The 21,741-nt window shown below is 44.4% G+C and overlaps 2 gene segments (V, D, J or C); both read left to right on the top strand.

The window, feature by feature from the left end:
* Window positions 1–1,951: 1,951 nt before the first annotated feature.
* On the top strand, window positions 1,952–2,735 carry LOC127574466 (immunoglobulin lambda variable 3-9-like). The segment is given in 3 exon segments: window positions 1,952–2,082; window positions 2,183–2,298; window positions 2,392–2,735. Coding segments are annotated over 3 exon segments (591 nt in total).
* A 10,214-nt stretch (window positions 2,736–12,949) lies between these two features.
* On the top strand, window positions 12,950–21,279 carry LOC127574668 (immunoglobulin kappa variable 1D-33-like). The segment is given in 2 exon segments: window positions 12,950–13,035; window positions 19,626–21,279. Coding segments are annotated over 2 exon segments (351 nt in total).
* The last annotated feature ends 462 nt before the right edge of the window (window positions 21,280–21,741 follow it).

Here is a 21,741-nt window from a genome sequence, read left to right as displayed (position 1 = left end):
CATCCTTTAACTTGAACCTGTGCACTCCAGTTTTCTGCACCTCTACTATGGGGGAATAGTCTCCTACAATCTATTCTGTCTATGTCCTTCATAGTGATTACCTTCGTTTTCTCATAATCCAGACGCTCGATTCTCTTCTCATCACTGAAATTCTCCATCCCAGGCAACGTCCAAGTCAATGTCCTCTGCACCCTCTCCAGTGCAATCACACCTTCCCCATAGTGTGGTAACCAGAACTGGACACAGTGCTCCACCTTTGGCCAAGTGCAGATAAAATTGTACCATGAAGGCAAGTATCTAGCATGCCTTCGACACCGTCCTATCTACCTGTCATGCCGCCTTCAGGGATCTTTGGACTTGTACTCAAAGCTCCCTCTGTTCCTCGTACTCCTTAGGGTCCGACCGTTCATTGTGTATGATTTGGCTTTATTCGTACTCCCATAAATGCATTGAATCACAGTTATTTGGATTAAATTCCATCTGCCACTGCTCTGCCCTTTTCACCAACTGATCAATATCGCCCTGTCGCCTGATATGCCTTTGTGACAAACCTGGGTACTTTCATTGTTTGCTGATGAATCGATATATCCGGAAAATCTAACATTAGGGAAAATGAATCAAACTTACTCTGTACACACAGAGGGTGTTGTAAGGACTGACTTCTCGTTCACAAATGGCGATGGATGCTTGTCATCAATTAATTAATGTTTGTCTGGCATTGCTGTAAATTTCTGAACCAATAGCGTTAAAAGATGTATAACTGGGTCAAGAGTCGGTTAGGCCTTTCCGGTCTGAATGTTTTTGCCGGTGTATCGTTGTTCTTAAATATAGTGATCTTAAATAAAGTGTTCGTCATTTTCAGATCATGAAATTCAGTGCATTTTCCCGTAGGGTCTATTGATGGGACGCTGACAAACTGCAGCATCGATAGGAGACTCGAGAGGCGGCAGATGCTGGCATCTGGAGCAATAAAAATCAAAGTGCTGGAGGAACCCAGTGGGTCAGACAGCATCTGTGGTGGAACAGGGATGGTCTACATTTCCGCAGTAGGGCCCTACGGTAGGAAACCCACTTCCCCGCCCCCGCAGTAACAGATTCGCAGTTCCAGGTGCAGCGAACAGGCGGACCGGCGGGAGCGGCTGAGGGGAGTCACCAGGATTCCCTGTCACGGAATTAGAACCGAGATCGGAAGTGAACGGCGCTGAGCGCATGGCTGAACAAACACAGAAAAGTTGACTTTAATGCGGCGCCTCGGATCCAGTGACCGGGCAAACAATACATTACATTTGTGTAGTGCCTATAACACAGTGAGATTCCATTGTGGGTTTCGCAAGAGCGTAACATAAAAACGATGTGACTGGAAGCGGGCGGAAAATGAGCCGCTGTGTCCATTGTCCTTGTACTATCATGTTTTATTGAAAAATGAGTTCTAAAGGTCTCTCAGTTATCCAGCGTCGAAAGGGTTAAATGCAAGGCCGTTTGTATTCATTGCTCCAGTCTCCCTGGACTGCACGATGTTGAGTTGAAAGTGATGGGGGTGGACAGAGGGATTTCTCCGCCGATAGGGAACAGAATCTCCGCACTCTGTCAGGAAGGTGTCAGGCTCACAGCAATTGGAGTTTAAAAGAGTTCAAAGAAGGGCCTTGATTAAAACGTACACGATACTGAGCAATCTTGACAGCATGGTGTGTGGAGAAGATGTTCCCATCTGTGGGAGAACCTGGGACCGGCGTCACTGTCTAAAATAAGGGGGTCACCCATTTCGGACACAGGTGAAGACAGGTTTTTCTCTCGGGTGGTTGTGACTCTTTGAAAATCTCGTCCACAAAGGGCGGTGGTCTGGAAGAAACAGAGTCTTTGAATAATTTGAAGGCAGAGGAAGATCAATTCTTGATGGGGGTGGGGTGGGGTGACAGGTTAGCGCTGCAGCAACAGGTGACATGAGGCAGAGATGTCCGGCGTGGCGGAGAGCGGACATGGGCCCCGTGTGATGGAAGGTGCGCGGACAGGATTTTACCTCGGATTCAGACACGACATCCTGCGGGCAACGGCTGGTTTGGGCTCCGGGGCCACGTGGTGGGGGTGAGATCCGGAATGAAATTCAGGGCTGAGCCTGAATAGTAAATGAGAGGCTGTTACGTCATCGCACCAAATGGAAACGGCAGCTTGCAGCTTCTAAAAGGAGTGGAGCGCTGTTGAGAGCAGTCGGCAGGAGCTCAGTCGCCTGGTTCAACTCGACGCTCCAACTCCCCAACATGAAGGCGTTGGCGACTGTCATTTTATTGACCTCCTTTCTCGGTCAGTGTTCCAGATTTTTAACACTATTTTGATTAGTTTTTCGCTGCCACAATGTGGAATAATTCGATCACTTTGTTCTGTTTTCTCCGGCAGGTGAAGCGGTGCCTCAGGAATTGATACAGACTCCATTATTCATTGTCAAAGATGTCAGAAAAACTGTGCGCTTTGACTGTAAGGTTAACAATATAGATATCAAGGAAGCTTATATTCATTGGTACCGGCAGAGGCCGCGAGAGGGACCGCAGCGGCTATTGTATTTTAAGAGTGAAGGTGAAATGCAGAAGGATGTGTCCGACGCAAGGTTATTTGTTGAAAAAGCAGCTGATTCAAAATCGTGCACTCTGATCCTGAAGAATATCAAGGCGGATGATTCTGGCACCTATTACTGCGCTTACTGGCAACACAGTGGCCGATTGCAACGGGAAGCCAGTACATAAACCCAATTTGTACCAACACCACCCATTGTACCAAAGTTCAACTTGTTCAAAACCAAGTCACAGGTGTGGCGTCCGCAGATCTCCGCCAACATCTGCGTTTACCGTGGAAACCAATAAAGCTGCAGATACTTAAAATGTGCACCAAACACAAGGAATATTGTAAACTCTGTTCAGATCAATGGCCATCTGTGGAATTAGAAACAGCGTTAACATGTCAGGTTGAAGACCCTTCATCAGAACTAGGGAAGAGAGAAAACAAGTTAGTTTTAGTATGCCGAAATAGTGGGAGAGGGCTGGGTGGAACAGAGGCGATCTTTCTGAGAGCGGAATGCCATTGGGATGAAATGTAGATGAGGTCATGATTGATTGGTTGATGAGTGGATTCAGAGAGAACAAAAACAAAGCGACACCAGAAACGATGAAAAAGGGGTGGTTAGACAATAGCAAACGAACGTGAAAGCTGGAAAATGCAGAGCTGCAGAAAACGCCCAAGAGGTCATGCTGTGCCAATGGAGGATGACAGACTGAGCCAATGATAGATGACCTGCATCACAAATTCTGATACAGAGAGACTTACCTGAAGTTGTAAAATTCGATATTGAGACTAGAAGGCTGCAATGTGGACAGAAGGAGAGGTGCAATGCCCTTGGCTTACATTGAGTCTCATTACAAAAATGCAGGAGAACACATACTGATAGGTCGGAATGGGAGTGTAATGAAAAATGAAAGCGACAGGTAACAGGAAGCTCAGGGTTGTGCTATCAGACTGAATGCAGGTGCTCCGCAAAGTGATTGCCCAAATCTCTGTTTGTTTGCTGTAGTGTAGGGGAGACTAGATGGTGTGAAGAGGTGATAGGACAGGTGATACATCTCCTGTGGTTACATAGAAAAGTTCTTCGGGAAGGGGAGTAGTTTTTGGAAATGGAAGAGTGACTCAGGGAGTCAGAAAGGGGTTGGTCCCTTCAGCATACTGAAAGGGAATTTGTGTCTGGTGGTGAAATCTTGATGAAGGTGTTTGAAGTAGTGAAAGCCTGGATGTCAATCCCTGAGGGGATGGGTTTGAGAATGGCCAGAGTTCACCCTGCTGTTGCCTTGGGAAAAGTCATGACAGAGACCCTCCTCCAAAGTCTCCTCCCAATGGCTGAATAGTTCTCTCTCACTCATAATGTGGATTCTAGCATCAAGAAGTACAACAGACATTTTCATCACGCATTATAGATCGAAGAAAACCACGGAGCAGTGGATGTGGACTTTTTCAACTTGACAGAAGATTTGGGTTCATTCACCTGAGAGATTATGGAGAATCCTGTCTGAATAAACTACTGTGGGATAGAGTCACGGACAGAACCGCTGTTAATGAAAATCAAAAACCTTCAGATGCTGAAAATCTGAAATAAAAACATTAAATTCTTAAAATAAATGGACTGACAGCACCTGTGTAAAGAAAAACAGACTTAAAGTTTCAGGAGGGAAATACTTCAAAAGAACCGGGAAGTCAAATTAGTTCTGGCAGCAGAGAAAGCGAGAGGGGGGACAGTGGAACGAAAGGAACATCTCTGATAAGGTGAGACCAAATGTGTTCATTGGCAGTTAGAATCAGATTATGCTTCTTTGTCTGTGTCACGTGTTACCAATAGCAAGGCTGGGGGACATGTCCAGTACATCAGACTATACAAACTGTAAACAAAAAAAGAAAATAGCCAAAACGGTGACTGGAAGAAATGGCCAGTTCTGATACAAACAGAAAGAAAGAGCAAGTTACCGAAGGTTAGAGCATTTGATATTATTGAGTATGGAAGGCTGGCTGGACAGAAGATAAGGTGTTCCTCAATCTTGCAGTGGGCCTCATTGTAATGTGCAGGGGGCCACAGGTTGGTTAGATAGGCGCAGGATGGAGAATTAAAGTGGCAGACAACTAGAGCTCAGATTCACTCTGTGGACTGGATTCAGATATTCCACAAAGCAATCATCAATTCTGGGTTTGGTATCTCCAGTGTAGAGGAAACCACGTCGTGAAAACCAAATGTCGTCCACTAGATTGGAAGAAGTTAAATGAATTGCTGCATGAATTTCTGCCACATTGCTCTCATTCCTCACACCAGACTCCTCAGACACTCTATTCTCAGTTCTGTTCCAAGAAGAGATTACCAGACAGAAAGGGGAAAATAATCAAGAGTGACTACAAGAGACTCAGCATTGGTGATGCTTCTGTAGTGCTTTGACAATCAATACAGGTGTACCTCAAGGGTGCATGATTAGCCCACCGCTCTACTCTCTCTCTCTACACTCATGATTGTGTGGCTAATCACAGCTCAAACGCACTCTATAAATTCGCAGATGACACCACTGTTGGTAAAATCTCAGATGGTGATAAAGAGGCATACAGGAGTGAAATAGATCGCCTGGTTGAGTGGTGTCCCAACAACAACCTTGCACTCAACATCAGCAAGACCAGGGAATTGATTATGGACTTCAGGAAGGGGAAGTTGGGAGAACAAACACCAGTCCTCAACGAGGGGTCAAAGATGGAAAGGGGAGAAGCTTCAAGTTCCTGGACATCAACATGAAGAAGGATCTATCCTGGGCCCAACATATTGAATCACAAAGAAGGCATGGCTCTACTACGTTCGGAGTTTGAGAAGATTTGGTATGTCACCAAAGATCCTTAAGAATTTCCATAGATGTACAGTGGAGAGAATTCTGACTGATTACATCACAGCCTGGTATGGATGCTCCAAGACACAGGATCTCAAGAGACTGCAGAGGGTTGTTGTACTATGAGAGCACATGGCTGTCACGTGACCGTAACAACACTGACCCCGCTGGTCGGAGGACAGCATTGGTCTTTGGATCAGAAGTAACATCACAGTCAATCAAGGTGTGGCTCCACCACACCCATCAGGTGTGGGCATAAGGATTGGCTTTGGAGAGTCACCTTTGTCCTTGAACCTGCCTGACCATTGGCCCTTGTGGGCACCTTTGTCCTTGACCTCCAAACCATTGGCCTGACCTAAATCACCTGGTTAGGCTCCACCCAGCCCCCAGTACTATAAAGTGTGTTGCAATTCCCTGGTCTCTCTCTTTCGACTGCCCCAGGAGTAGTGAGACAACGCTGCAGAGACCACTGGTAAGAGTGGCCATAACCCCGCGGTTTGGAAGCATCTTACTCAGAATCCAGGGAGTGTTAGGACCAATGCTTGTTGGGTCAAGGTATTCAGGCATTGAAGTGTTTATCCCTTAATAAGCTGTACCTTGTTTATTGTGTATTTGTGTGTGTGTGTGTATCTCATCCTAGTTGTGATCCCCCTCACGTCCGTGGTCTCCTGCGTGGGTGTGAGTGTGCATCTGTTCCTATTCATTCTGTCCCTGCGTTTGCCTTTGTGATTAAACTACTTTTTAAATTACAAAGACTGTGTCCAGAGTTCCTCTACCTTTAAGATTCCTAAAGAACCGTTTCACACAACGGTTGTAGACTCAGCCAGCTTCATCACGGGCACAACTCTCCCAACCATCAAGGACATCTTCAAGAGGCGATTCCTTGAGAAGGCAGCGTCCATCACAAAGGATCCTCACCATCTGCAAAATGCCCTCTTCTCATTACTACCATCGGGGAGGAGGTACAGGAGCCTGAAGACCCACATTCAATGATTCAAGAACAGCTTCTTCCCCTCCACCACCAGATTTCTGAATGGTCCATGAACCCACGAACACTGCCTCATTATTCCTTTTTTGCACCATTTATTTCTTTTTGTAATTTGTAGTAATTTTTATGTCTTTGCACTGTACTGCTACCACAAAACAATGAATTTCACGTCATATAATTCAGTAATAAACCTGATCCTGATTCTGATTCTTCTATAGGAAATCAGCCAAATCAGGTATGCTGTGCAAAAGCAAGTTTTAAAAACTTCTCTGTAACAATAGATGTCTTCCTTTACACCTTAAAACCAGAGAATACTCCACTGAGTACTTATTTATAAGTTTCCCATCCCATCAATATGTCCTCAGTTTTCTTCTCACAGAGAAGAAAATTTGGCATCGTCTTGAGGACAGACACAATGGGCCGAAGGGCCTGTACCTCTGCTGCATTTCTCTATGTTCCATAGACCCCTAACGTTCTTCTCTTACAAACAGCAATAGCCCCATCAAGAGCAGAAGAAATTAAGAGCAGGAGTAGGCTAGTCGGCCCCTCAAGCCTGCCCCACACCATTTAATATGATCATGGCTGACCTATGCTGGCCTCAACTCCTCTTCTCCGCTAGTTCTCCATAACCCTCAACTCCTCAATCTTTCAAATATTTATCTATCTCTACTTCAAGTATATCCAATCACCTGGGCTTTACCACACCCAGAGGCAGAGAATTCCAGTGAGTCACTACCCACTAGGAGAAGTTTCTATGCACCAGTTTTAAATGACCCAGCCCTTATCTTGTAGTTGTCCCCTTGTTGATGAGTTTCCCACTGGTTAAAAAAAATCAAAGCTTCAAGGTATTTCACCAATTGGTATTCATTTACAGAAGAAATGGACGTATGTCACCATCAGGCAATACATTTGTTTTGATGGTTAATCCTAAATTTTAGTCATCTTGATTTTCTTGTTTGGTTTGTACAGCCAAATCAGTTACTTTATTAAGGTCATGTTAAGAGAATTCGAACTGGTATCTTATCCCTCCTGGTATTTATTATTTTTATATTAACATACCACTTTTTGAAACATTCCCTGAATTTTTCCTGAGAAATTGCTCCATTCTCTTATAAACAAGAGGGATCCTTGCATCATAAATTAAATTCACCAAAACATAGGCACTTGCAGCTATACTTGTTTCTGCAGTGATATCCTGAATGCCAATCCTGTAAATCTAAGATTTCACCATGTGTCATTATTGTGAGAGTTAAACTGAATAACATCAGAAAGGAATATAAATTGGCCGCTGTACGAATTGCCTTAGTGTGTAGGTGAGTGGTAGAATTTGGAGGAATTGATGTGAATGTGGGTAATATAAAAATGGGATTAATATAGGTTTTGTATAAATAGATGCTTCATGGTTGATGCAGACTCAGTGGACTGAAGGGCCTGTTTCTGCACACTATGACTCCATAATCTGTTGACCAGTGGTCAGTTTGGATTTTGGTAAGGTCACTTGGTTCCAATCCCCATTACAGCCTTCATTCAAACATGGACAAAGGAACTGATTTCAGAGATGAGGTGAATGTAACAGCTGTTCGCAGGCATGACACTTTAAAAGAGAATTTTAGATAGAATCTGATCATAAAGGACGAAAGTGATTCATTATGATCTGAAACTAGGATTTTAAACTGGAATAAACTACAAAGGCATGAAGTGGGAGTTGGCTGTGGTAGATTGGGCAACCATCATTGACTAACTTTTAAAGAATTAACTCATGGTTTACAAATAAAAAAAAATCTATTGAAGCTGAAAAGAAACCCAACAGGTCCAGTCACGATTCCTAACGGAAGTTATAGGTACAATTAGATGAAAGGAAAATCTTACAAAGTTGCCTCCAAAAAGTAGTAAGACAGAGGATTGCGATAAACTCAGAATTCAGCAAAGCAGGATTAAGGAAAGTAGTAATGGGAAAGTAGAAAACATAGATCATGAGCAGGATAGGAGGAACGTGAAAACAGCATGTGGGAGCTTCAATAGTTACGTAAAGGGGGAAAGATCAGCAAAAAAAATGTGAATATCTTACAGACTAAGATGGGATAAATTATACTGGAGAATAAGATAAAATTTCTTTATTAGTCACATATACATCGAAACACAGAGTGAAATACGTCTTTGCGTAGAGTATTCTGGGGGCAGCCTGCCAGTGTAGCTACGTTTCCGGCGCCAACATACCATGCCCACAACTTCCTAACCCGTACATCTTTTGGAATGTGGAAGGAAACCAGAGTACCCAGAGGAAACCCACGGAGTCATGGGGAGAATGTACAAACTCCTTACAGATGGCAGCTGGAATTGAACCCGGGACGCTGGCGCTGTAATAGCGTTACGCTAACCGCTACACCGCCATGCAAGGACATGGCAAAGAAATTGTACACATTTTGTGACTGTCCTCAATCCTGACTTTGGGTGCTGTTTGTGAAGTTTCCACATTCTCCTTTTGACCATGGGGGTTTCCAATGGGTGATCCAGTTTCCTCCCACATTCCAAAGATGTTCTGATAGGTTAATTGGCCAGAATAAATTATCCCTAAGTATACGTAAATCACAGAATAATCAAAGTCAAATTGGTGGATATTTGAAGGAAAATAAGGTGAAAGGCTACAGTGGAGGAAAGGGAATGGGAATGGTGAGATTCCTCCATTAGAAGTTGGTATGCGCATCATGGGTTGAATGGCCTCCTTTTGTACAGATTTAGTAAGTCAGCAGCCTTTTAAACTGCCAGCACATCTTTAGGATGTGGGAGGAAACTGTTAACCCACGTTGTCACAGGGTGAATATGTAATTTCACAACCTGCTCTTTTATTCAATAAGGTAATGCCTGCTCTGAATTTTGGCTTCAACTACATTTTATGCCCGGTCTCTATGTGCAGAAATCTATTTTTAACTTGAATATATTTATTAGAGATGTTGGGTAGAGAAACTGAAGAAAGTACTCCTACCTCAGTCATAAGAGGCTGAACACTTATCCTGAGACCGTGACTCCAAGTTGCTTTTCCCATGTACGACTTCAATGTACTGATGTGATGAAATGATCTGTATGGATGGCATGCAAAACAAAGTTTCCCACTGTACTTCGGTACATGTGACAATAATAAACCAATTTACCCATTTAATAGAACCATAATTGGGAAAGCATCGACATTGTCAAGTCCTCTCAGTCTTTTATAGTTTTCAATGACATCTTTTTCCATTCTTCCAATTTACAGATGGTTCAGGCCCAACTCACTCAATGTTTTCTCATAAACCATTAATTGATCATGTTAGACAAAGGAGAGTCAATGAACGTTATTTACTTGGATCTTCAGAAGACCTTTGACAAGGTGCCACACATGGGACTGCAAAACAAGATAAGAGCTCGTGGTGTTAGAGAACATTGGCTGACTGGCAAAAGGTAGAGAATGGGGATATAGGGGTCCTTTTATGGGTGGCTGCTGGTGACCAGTGGTGTTCCACAGGGCTCAGTGTGGGAACCACAACATTTCACTTTATGCATTAATGATCTGGATGAGTGAACTGATGTCTTTGTGGCCAAATTTGCAGGCGATACAGAGAAAGGTGGAGGGGCAGGTATTGTTAAGGAGGCAAGGAGTCTGCAGAAGGGCTTGGGCAGGTTAGTAGAGTGGGCAAAGAATTGGCAGATAGAATACAGCATAGGGAAGTGTGGGATTGTCCACTTTGGCCTGAAGAATAAAGGTGTAGAGTATTTCCTAAATGGGGAGAGAATTCAGAAATCAGTGCTGCAAAGGGACTTGGGAGTCCTAGTTCATGATTCCCTTATGGTTACCTTGCAGGTTGAGTTAGAAGAAAGGAAGGCAGGTGCAAGATTCGCATTCATTTCGAGAGGACTAGAATATAAAAGCAAGGATGTACAGCTGAGGCTATATAAGGCGCTGGTCAGACCGCAATTGGAACATTGTGAACAATTTTGGGCCCCGTATTTAAGGAGAGATGTGCTAATCCTGGAGAGGGTCCAGAAGATGTTCACAAGAATGAAAGGCTTAATGTATGGGGAGCGTTTGATGTCTCTGGGCCTGTACTCGATGGACTTCAGAAGGATGAGGGGATATCTCATTGAAACCTACCGGATACTGAGAGGCTTGGATAGGGTGGACATGGAGGGGATGTTTCCATTAGGAGGAGAGTCTAGGATCCCAGAGTAGTACTTCAGAATAAAAGGACACTCCATTAGAAGTGAGATAAAAGGAACCTCTTCAGTTAGAGGATGGTGAATCTATGGAACTCATTGTCACGGAGGGTTGTGGAGGCCAAGTCATTGGGTGTATTTAAGGAAGACATTGATATGTTCTTGATTGGCAAGTGGGTTAAGGGTTGTGTGAGAAGGCGGGAACATGCGGTTGAGAGGAAAAAAATCAGCTAAGATTGAATAGCCGAGCAGACTAGATGGGCTGAATCTGCTCTGATATCTTATGGTCGTATGGTCTTATGTGAATCTTCCCTATACTGACCCCGAGACAAGTATATCCGCACTTAAATAAGGAGACTAAAACGGTTGAGATAGAGTTTAGGCTTGGGCTGATAAAAGGCAAGTAATTAATGACAAACCTCTTCTGAGCAGTGAGGAACTCCAATACCGCGAGTCCAGTCATGGCCCCTCGGCATTCAAAGGTATTGAAATCCTCTCCAGACCAGAAATTTAATTTAATCAACTGCATAAACATTGTGCATGGACACAGTGAGCCGAATAGCCTCCTTCTATGCCGTGAATCCTTATGATTTCATTCAAGGACTGGGTATTCTGCATTGATTGACTCTCCTGACTCACCAGAGTATAGAAAGCAGTCTCCAGTGTGCTGAAACTTACTTCACTTGCAGGATGAGTGCAGCTCCAGCACAGGATACCTGGCAGCTGCTTGTGACAACCCATTCACCACCATTCTCCCAATTATCTACGCATCATGGCTGCAGTGTTCAAGATACACCCAGCTCCCGGCTCTTTCACCCAGTATGATAACAGGCACACGGGCACCCGAGTATCTTAAAGTCTCCATTCAAGTCCCACACCGTCTTGATTTGAAACATTGCTCGCTGAGTAAAAACCATGGGAACGATTTACTTAAAAGTAGCACATTGGGAGCGCCTTCTCCACACCACGAGGGTTGGAAAGGGGCTTACAACAAGAAAACCAGGCATGACATTAAATGATGTTCTTGGCCGTAACACATTCCGTGAATTTTGTTACAAATTGCCGTTGGTGCCCACGTTGTATTTAGCGGACTATTTCTCGCCCTTTTATCTCCTAGGAACGTATTCTTGGATATCAGTCCAATGGGAATTGAAAATCGGCCAAAGCTTCTCTATTCTGATCAGGGCTCCTTGGTTATTTGCTTAGCTGGTTCCGTTTACATCCTGTAACATCCTGTCGACATGATGACTTGTACCAACGGGAATCTGTGATCTCAGGAACATCTCTTCACTTGCCTTCTCCTGGATGTAGCCTTTAAAATCGTCCCACGGCGTCAGGGCGGTGGGAAAGTGATTGCAGGGGGAGCATGCACGAAGGAAAGTTGTTAATCGAGGAACCTAACCTGACAAAATGTTTGCTGGGCTAAAGGAGTTGTCAGAAGAGAGATTTCTTTTAACTAACTGGGTGATTTTAAGGGAAAGGTGTGTGGGTAGTTTTAGAGTTTGGGACTTGGTGGTTTCTGGCACTTGGATGTTTACAGCGGCAGGGAAATGGGTCCCGAGTGTTCAACCGACAACGTGCACCGCCTGATTAGAAATCGCCCTTTCCAATTTTCCAGCGGAAGTTGATGTCAGTTAATCTTTACTGACAGGTTGTTCCCCAGTGAAATCATTAAAACCGCGTTAATGGGGAAAGATGAACAAAACCACAGGCATGATGGTAGATGGCACTCTGTTCATCAAACATCCCACCCAACGGACCGGCTGAGCTCCGTGGGGCTGACTCGGGAATCCGGTAGCCAGGGGCTGGGTTGGTTGCAGACAGTTCCAGGGCCAGCGCTTGAACAGCTCGTGTGGGGAGTAGCCTTTGGTGGTCGTGTGTCTCCTGGACCACACGCTCCGTCACAGAATCCAGAGACAAAAGATTGGATAAAGTGAAGGATAAGAGGATGACACTGGGGCGTCCGGATGAATGACCTCTACGTACTCTGGCCGTCTGGAAGCGCCGAGCCCTGTGTTGAAGTTACTTGCTCCAGCCCTGTTGTTAGGCAGGGAATTTCGGGATTTTCACGTAGCAGCGATACGGAAAGAAGATTTTTTTAAAAAAAATATGGCGATGTGTGACTGAAACGTCAATCGGGAGGAAATGGCTAATTTGGGGATCATTACGGATTTCTTCATGTTACTTAAGCGAGACGAAATTCGAACCAGCTGTTGGCCCAAAAAAATCCTCCAATAAACTGCTATGCAATTCTACCTATTTGTCATTTAACACACAGGAAATAACAAAATGTGTGGGTTTCAAAATGGTTTGGAAGGCGTGGTCTGTGACACGTCGAGAGAAAGTGGGATGTGAAGAGTGGTGTTATATATAACCAGGCAGACCACCTTCAGGTAGATGTCAAATCCTGTCACAACTCGACAAACAACATGCGGCTGGGATGCGTGGCTTTTGTGATATTTTTTCTCCGTAAGTTGATTTACTTTTATGCACTTACTGTCTGTTTGCTTCAGTCTGTAAACAAGTTATGAGTTTGATTTCTATTTTCACAGGCAGATGCCTCGGTGATGGTTTGATACAGAATCAGCTGTCCCTCACCTCACGTGTGGGCAGAAATATCAGAATCACCTGCGATCTGGGCGAAGTGAGCACGACTGTCATCCACTGGTACCGGCAGCCAGTGGGGCAACGTCCGGTCAGGATCCTTTATTATAGTAATGGGGTCAACAACCGGGACGATGGATTTGGTGACAGATTTGGAGCGAGGAACGTTGGAACCAAACAGTTTGTTCTAAAGGTGAACGATATCAAGCCAGAGGATTCCGCCACCTATTACTGTGCCTATTGGGACACACAGCGTTAAAATGCCACCAACCCCGCTGACAAAAAACCCTTCCACCCCTCAGTGTAGCTGTCACACAAACCACTTCCGACTCACAGAGAATTCGCATAACTAGCACAATCTTTCTTCAGATAAAGATCTCCTCTACCTAATGCAACGAAAGTTACCCAACCACCCTCATCATCGGCAGTCTATCCATTTACACTTATCGCTTGCCAGCAGTGAATTGGGAGAGAATCTGGACAGGTATAAGGGAAACAGAGTGGGGTATGTGTGTGTGATGGGGGGGGGGAGGTGGCGGTAGTGCAGGAAATAACGCTGAGATAGGAGATCATTCATGATTTTGATGAGCGGCAAATCAGGCTCGACGGGACGAATAGCCCATTCTTGCTCCTGTTCCTTACATTCTTATTTTCTATTTGACCACAAAATATAAATTCGCCGATGGACTCCCCCGCCACCAATCCCACCGCAGCTCGGCTCAACTCTACGCAACCCCACCATCCACTCACTACCTCACCCATTCTATTTCACTTTCTCCGAAGTTCCAACCAATTAGCAATCCCCGTTGTCTACTATTCCTTGAGCTCTTATGAGTGCCAATAATCTTGTTTGAAAACTCATCAGATGGTTTCTGGAGGTCGACAGGACAACATCCACGGGCAGTTCCAGATCCACCACTTGGAAATCTTCTTAAAAAAATAAACCGGGTTAATCAGATTCTTCCCGAATCTGTGCTGACGGTCATCGATCACTATAACTGCCCAAATATTCTGGAGACTCTAGTCGTCTCCCTACCATTCCCGACTTTCAGCGCTTTATGGACTTATAAAATTCCTCATGTTTATCTGTTGACTAGCCTCGTGGGAAACCAAAAACATGAGTCTATTTACTTACCTTAGATTTCATTACTTCAACGGTTAGCACATTTAAAATATAAAATATACTTATAAGCTTCACCTCTGCGATAATTTGCGGTTACCTTTCTGGTTCGTTTATTTGTTATTTCCCCCTCCCCTGATATAACTTACCTCTCTTACAGGTTTGCCGTTGACTTATTAAACTCTGGCCGACATTTGCTTCTAATGAATACACTATTATAAATTCGGCGATCGATGACGCCCCCCCCCAACAAATCCCACCGCAGCTCAGCTCAACCCCACCATCCACTACCTTACCCAATCAGAACGCCGCAACGTTGACCGTCTCACACCAATCCCTCCAACCCACAATCTCTCATTGCACCCTCTCACCCCACCCGTTCATCTCACCCGACACTCTACACACCAGGGCACTGAAGCAAAAAGCTAATATTAAATCGGTGATAAGGTCTCACACGCCTTGAAGCCCCCGGATTAGTGGCATAAAATACAGAGCACTGAGTGTCCACCGAGTAAGAAGGATCGAGTGAGTCGGCGCCAGGAAGGGACCGACGGTCTGCTGGGAAGGGCAACATTTCAGTTCGTTTGGCCCTAGTGTTTGCTTTGCTTTCTTGTAAGTTACACACCAGAAATTTAAAGTATTAGACAAAGAAACTCTGATGAATTTGTCCTTTGTATAGATGCTTCCATTTCTAATACACGGTCTCTGATGTTACTGTTTCTCTCTCGCCATGTCCTTCAGCCGCTTCCACAGATCTGGAGTTCTCGAAGCAGCCAGACTTGTCCTTCACCAGGGCCGCCAGCAAGACCTGCACGTTTCCTGTGCCAGACCGAAGGCATAGACAATCCAGCCCTCATTTCTCTCCACTGGTACCAACAAAAAATACTGCGGTCCGCAAGATCCTTCAACTCCTGTCCTAAACCTGGACTTCCCCTCAAGGTTCAGAGGCAAAATCAAATGAAGGCACTTCCAACTTGTTTCTCATTATCGACAATATTGTGCCGAAGGACACAGCGACCTATTACCGTGCCGCCATGACCTACGGTGATATTGTTGTATTGACTCTTTATACAAAAACTTCCTGTCTTGCAGAGCCGGCGAGGTTATTTTCTGTTTTTTTTTTATCGACCCATCAGTGGAAACTGCAGCAGCGAGGCAGTGTAGGTGTACTTTGGGAGTTCTCAAACTATGGAGCTGCATACAAATAGATGTTGAGGCAAACTCACTGGGTCCGAAGCCAGCATATCCAAGAACACAAAAAACCAAACGGATTTTTAACGAAGTTTAGGCCAAGGATCTGAAGAGGAAAGGTAAATTTCTGAGGTGGGAATAATTAGAAACAAGAGAAGAGCTGGTCGGTCAGTGGCTGATTTGGACGGCGGATGGGCACTTAAAGGAAATCAGTTTAGTTTGAGTCATGGACAAACAAGGCAAGCGGTTGGGAAATGGGGTATGGGCAGAAGTTTGAGAATCTAACAAGTGGACTCGATTTGGAGGAAATTGTTGAACTCAATCAAGAAAGGTTCAAATGGCAAATTATATTAAATTGTTTTACTTTCAAAATGAGTTTGGACTTGACTGCAGAGAGTAGAGGACTGAATACGGCAGCCGCTCACATGTGACGTTCTACATTGTTCATCCCTGGTTTGAGGCCCATGGAGATGAGCCCACACAAGGGTGAAAGTGGAAAGTCAACTGGAATTCAATAGTTAAAAGTAAACAGAGTGATTGTGGGCCCAATCAAAGGTAATTGTGTAGCCAGCAAGAGGAATCCACATTGTCAAGTCCTCTCAGTCTTTTATGGTTTTCAGTTAGATCTTTTTCCATTCTTCTAACTTACAGATGGTTCAGGCCCAACCCACTCAATGTTTTCTCATAAACCATTAATCAATCACGTTAGACAAGGGAGAAACTGTGAACGTTATTTGCTAGGGTTTTCAAAAGGCCTTTGACAAGGTGCCACACATGAGATCACTAAACAAGATAAGAGCCCATGGTGTTAGATGCAAGGTACTAGCATGAATAGAAGGTTGGTGACTGGTAGAGAGTGGGGATATAGGGGTCCTTTTCAGGATGGCTGCCGGTGACTAGTGGAATTGCGCAGGGCTCAGTGTGGGAACCTCAACCTTTCACTTTATGCGTTAATGATCTGGATGAGAGAACTGATGGAATTGTGGCCAAATTTGCAGGTGATACAGAGAAGGGTGGAGGGGCAGAGAGTGTGCAGAAGGGCTTGGACAGGTTAGGAGAGTGAGCAAAGAATTGGCAGATGGAATACAGCATAGGGAAGTGTGGGATTATGCACTTTGGTTTGAAGGATAAAGGCGTAGTCTATTTTCTAAATGGGGAGAGAATTCAAAAATTGGAGGTGCAAACGGATTTGGGAATCCTAGTTCAGGATTCCCTTAAGGTTAACTTGCAAGTTGACTTCGTAGAAAGGAAGACAGATGCAATGTTAGCATTCATTTCTGGAGGACTAGATTATAAAAGCAAGCATGTACAGCTGAGGCTTTGTAAGGCGTTGGTCAGACCGCAATTGGAAAATTATGAACGATTTTAGGCCCCGTGCCTAAGGAAGGATGCGCTGGCCCTGGAGACGGCCCAGAAAATGTTCACAAGAATGATCCCTGGAATGAGAGGCTTAACGCATGAGGAGGGTTTGGTGTCTCTGGGCCTGTAGTCAATGGATTTCAGAGGATGAAGGGGGATATCAATGAAACTTACAGGATCCTGAAAGGCCTAGATAGAATGGATGTGGAGAGGATGTTTCCACTAGTAGGAGAATCTAGGATCCGGGGCCACAGCCTCAAAATAAACGGACATCCCCTTAGAACTGAGATGAGGACGAATTTCTTCAGTCGGAGTGTGGTTAATCTGTGGAATTCTTTGCCGCGGAGGGTTGTGGAGGCCAAGTCATTGTATGTAAGGTAGAGATTGAAAGATTCTTGATTGGCAAGTGGGTTAAGGGTTGAGAGAGAGGGCGGGAACATGCGGTTGAGAGAAAAAAATTAACTGCAGTTGAATAGTGGAGCCGACTCGATGGGCTGAATCTGCTCTGATATCTTCTGATCGTATGCTTTTATGTGAGTCTTCCCTATACTGACCCCGAGACAAGTATATTCGCACTTAAATAAGGAGACTAAAACGGTTGAGATAGAGTTTAGGCTTGGGCTGATAAAAGGCAAGTAATTAATGACAAACCTCTTCTGCGCAGTGAGGACCTCCAATACCGTGAGTCCAGCCATGGCCCCTCGGCATTCAAAGGTGTTGAAATCCTCTCCAGACCAGAAATTTAATTTAATCAACTGCATAAACATTGCGCATGGACGCAGTGGGCCGAATAGCCTCCTTCTGTGAAGTGAATCCTCATGATTTCATTCAAGGACTGGGTATTCTGCTTTGATTAACTCTCCTCGTGACTCACCAGGGTTTAGAAAGCGGAAGTGTCGAGTGTGCTGAAACTTACTTCACTTGCAGGATGAGTGCAGCTCCAGCACAGGATATCTGGCAGCTGCTTGTGACAACCCATTCACCACCATTCTCTCAATTATCTATGCATCATGGCTACAGTGTTCAAGATACACCCAGCTCCCGGCTCTTTCACCCAGTGTGATAATAGACACACGGGCACACTAGTATCTCAAAGGCTCCATCCAAGTCCTACACCGTCTAGATTTAAAACATTCCTTGCTGAGTCAAAACCATTTTACTTAAAAATAGCACATTGGGAGCGCCTTCCCCACACCGCGAGGGTCGGGAAGGGGCTCACAACAATAAAACCAGGCATGGCATTAAGTGATGTTCTTTGCCGTAACACATTCTATAAATATAAATAAAAATCGTAGTTGATGCCCACGTTGCATTTAGTGGACCCTTTCTCGCCCTTCCCTCCCAGGAACTGCTCTTGGATATCAGTCCAATGGGAATTCAAAATCAGCCACATCTTCCCAATTCTGATCAGGGCTCCTCGGTTATTTGCTTAGCCGGTTCCGTTTTCACCCTGTAACTTCCTGTCTACATGATGACTTGCACCAACGGGAATCTGTGATCTCAGGAACATCTTCTTCACTTCCCTTCTCCTGGATGGAGCCTTTAAAATCGCCCCCAGTGCGTCGGGGCGGTGGGAAAGTGATTGCAGGCGGAGCATGCATGGGGGAAGATTGTTAATCGAGGAGCCTAACCTGACAAACTGTTTGCTCGGCTAAAGGAGTTGTCAGAAGATAGAGTTTTTTAACTAATTGGGTGATTTTAAGGGGCATGTGTGTGGGTAGTTTTAGAGTTTGGGACTTGGTGGTTTCTGGCACTTGGATGTTTACAGCGGCAGGGAAGTGGGTCCCGAGTGCTCAACCGACTACATGCACCGCCTGATTAGAAATCGCCCTTTCCAATTTTCCAGCGGAAGCTAATGTAAGTTAATCTTTACTGACAGGCTCTTCCTAGATGAAATCGTTAAAACTGCGTTAATGGGGAAAAGTAAACAGAATCACCGGCATGATGGTAGATGGCACTCCGGTCATCAAACTTCCAACCCAACGGACCAGCTGAGCTCCGTGGAGCTGACTCGGGAATCCGGTGGCCAGGGGCTGGGCTGGCTACAGACAGTTCCAGGGCCAGCGCTTGAACAGCCCGTGTGGAGAGGAGCCTTTGGTGGTCGTGTGTCTCCGGGACCCCACTCTCCTTGCTCCGTCACAGAATCCAGAGACAAAGGACTGGACAAAGTAAAGGATAAGAGGATGACACTGGGGCGTCCGGATGAATGACCTCTACGTACTCTGGCCGTCTGGAAGCGCCGAGCCCCTGTGCTGAAGTTACTTGCTCCAACCCTGATGTTAGGCGGGGAATTTCGGGAATTTCACGTAGCAACGATAAAAAAAGAAGAAATATTTTTAAATGTAATGGTGTGTGGCTGAAAGGGCAAACCGGAGAAGATGGCTCATTTGGGGATCATTACGGATTTCTTCATGTTACTTAAGCGAGACGAAATTCGAACCAGCTTTTGGCCCAAAAAAATCCTCCAATAAACTGCTGTGCAATTCTACCAAATTGTCAGTTAACACACAGGAAATAACAAAATGTGTGGCTTTCAAAATGGTTTGGAAGGCGTGGTCTGTGACACGTCGAGAGAAAGTGGGATGTGAAGAGTGGTGTTATATACAACCAGGCAGACCACCTTCAGGTAGATGTCAAATCCTGTCACAACTCGACAAACAACATGCGGCTGGGATGCGTGGCTTTTGTGATATTTTTTCTCCGTAAGTTGATTTACTTTTATGCACTTACTGTCTGTTTGCTTCAGTCTGTAAACAAGTTATGAGTTTGATTTCTATTTTCACAGGCAGATGCCTCGGTGATGGTTTGATACAGAATCAGCTGTCCCTCACCTCACGTGTGGGCAGATATGTCATAATCACCTGCGATCTGGACGAAGTGAGCACGACTGTCATCCACTGGTACCGGCAGCCAGTGGGGCAGCGTCCGGTCAGGATCCTTTATTATAGTAATGGGGTCAACAACCGGGACGATGGATTTAGTGACAGATTTAGAGCGAGGAACGTTGGAACCAAACAGTTTGTTCTGACGGTGGACTATCTCAGGCCAGAGGATTCCGCCACCTATTACTGTGCCTATTGGGACACACAGCGTTAAACTGCAACCGACTCCGCTGACAAAAAAAAATCTCTTCCGCCCCTCAGTGTAGCTGTCACACAAACCACTTCCGACTCGCAGAGACACAAAAGTGCTGGAGGGAACTCTGCAGGTCAGGCAGCATCTATGGAGGGAAATAAACAGTCGGCGTTTCCGACAGAGACCCCTCGTCAGGACTGGAAAGGAAGAGGGCAGAAGCCAGAATAAGAAGGTGGCGGGAGGGCGAGGAGCACACGCAGGCAAGGAATAGGTGAGTTCAGGTGATAGGTGAGTCCAGGTGATAGGTGAGTCCAGGTGAAAGGGAGAAGGTTGGTGGGGGAGGGTGGGGAGATGTAATAAACTGAGAGGTGATAGGTACCTTCTATGACTGACGTAGTTTTTAAAGAATGGGATAGATTGGGTATTACAGCACTTGTTTTCAGGATCTATTTGTTGGAGGAAATTTTGCTACGTTTGAACAATTGTCAATTAAATATAATTTACCAAAAACACACTTTTTTCGATATTTGCAAATCAGAGACTTTCTCCGATCTCAAGTACATACATTCCCTATAAGTCCTGATAAAAACTTACTAGATGCAATTTTTAATTTGAAGCCTCTTTATGATGATTCAATATCTAAGATTTATGGTAGGTTATCAGGAACGAATAAGGCTCCTTTAGACAAAATTAAAAATGCTTGGGAACATGATTTGCAGATTTCAATTTCTGAGGAAACTTGGAATGAAATTTTTAAATTGGTTAATATTTCATCATTATATGCGCTTCACTCCCTCCTCTTCAATTTAAAGTGGTCCATAGAGCTCACCTGTCCAAAGACAAGTTATCACATTTTTATTCGGATATATCTTCTTATTGTGATAAATGCAAGAATGGAGAGGCTTCCTTAATTCACATGTTTTAGTCATGTCGAAGTCTTAAAAAATACTGGATCAAGGTATTTCAAACTTTTTCTGTGCTTTTTAAAATAAATTTTAAGCCAAATCCTTCAACTGCTTTTTATGGGATTGTTGGAGAAAAAGATATAATTTGGGAGACTTCTGACCTACACATATTTCCTTTATTTCTCTTGTAGCCAGGAGGGCTGTGTTGCTTAAATGGAATGAAGTTACTCCCCCCACTCATGTTCAATGGCTATGGGATATTATGTCATATCTAAACTTAGAGAAGATCCCTTGTTCAATTTCTGTATGTAATCTGGACTATCAAATATTGTGGGGACCTTTTTTGAACTACTTTCAAAACCATTGATTTGGTGCTTAAAGTACAGATACTGGCTAATACTATTATGTCTTCAGGGCTTTTTTTGTCTTTTTTTTAACCAAACAACTTCGGTCTTGGTAGTGTGTTTAGATTTTTTTATAATAAAATTATTCCAATTAATTAATATTAATTAGTTATCATTTCTGTTTATCAATATGAGGTATTGTGATTTAGAGTGTGACTCAATACAATGTATTTTGTAACATATTGTCTTTTCTTTTGTTTTATGTACTTTGTATTTTCTATCTGGAATTAATAAAAAAAAATTGTAAAGAGGTGATAGGTAGACGAGGCAAGGGGCTGAAGAAGAAGGAATCCGGTAGAGAAGGGCAGTGGACCTTTGAGTATTCTGAAATACCTGAACTCACCTATCCCCTGCCTGCGTGTGTTCCTCCCCCTCCCCCCACCTTCTTATTCTGGCTTCTGCCCTCTTGCTTTCCAGTCCTGATGAAGGGTCTCAGTCCAAAACATCAATTGTTTATTTCCCTCCATGGATGCTGCCTGACCTGCTGAGTTCCTCCAGAACTTTTTAAGTGTTGCTC

Source organism: Pristis pectinata, chromosome 9 (assembly GCF_009764475.1).
Source record: "Pristis pectinata isolate sPriPec2 chromosome 9, sPriPec2.1.pri, whole genome shotgun sequence".
NCBI classification, from domain to species: domain Eukaryota; kingdom Metazoa; phylum Chordata; class Chondrichthyes; order Rhinopristiformes; family Pristidae; genus Pristis; species Pristis pectinata.
Note: the sequence above shows the minus strand (reverse complement) of the source record. Positions and strands in the feature narration are given on the sequence as shown.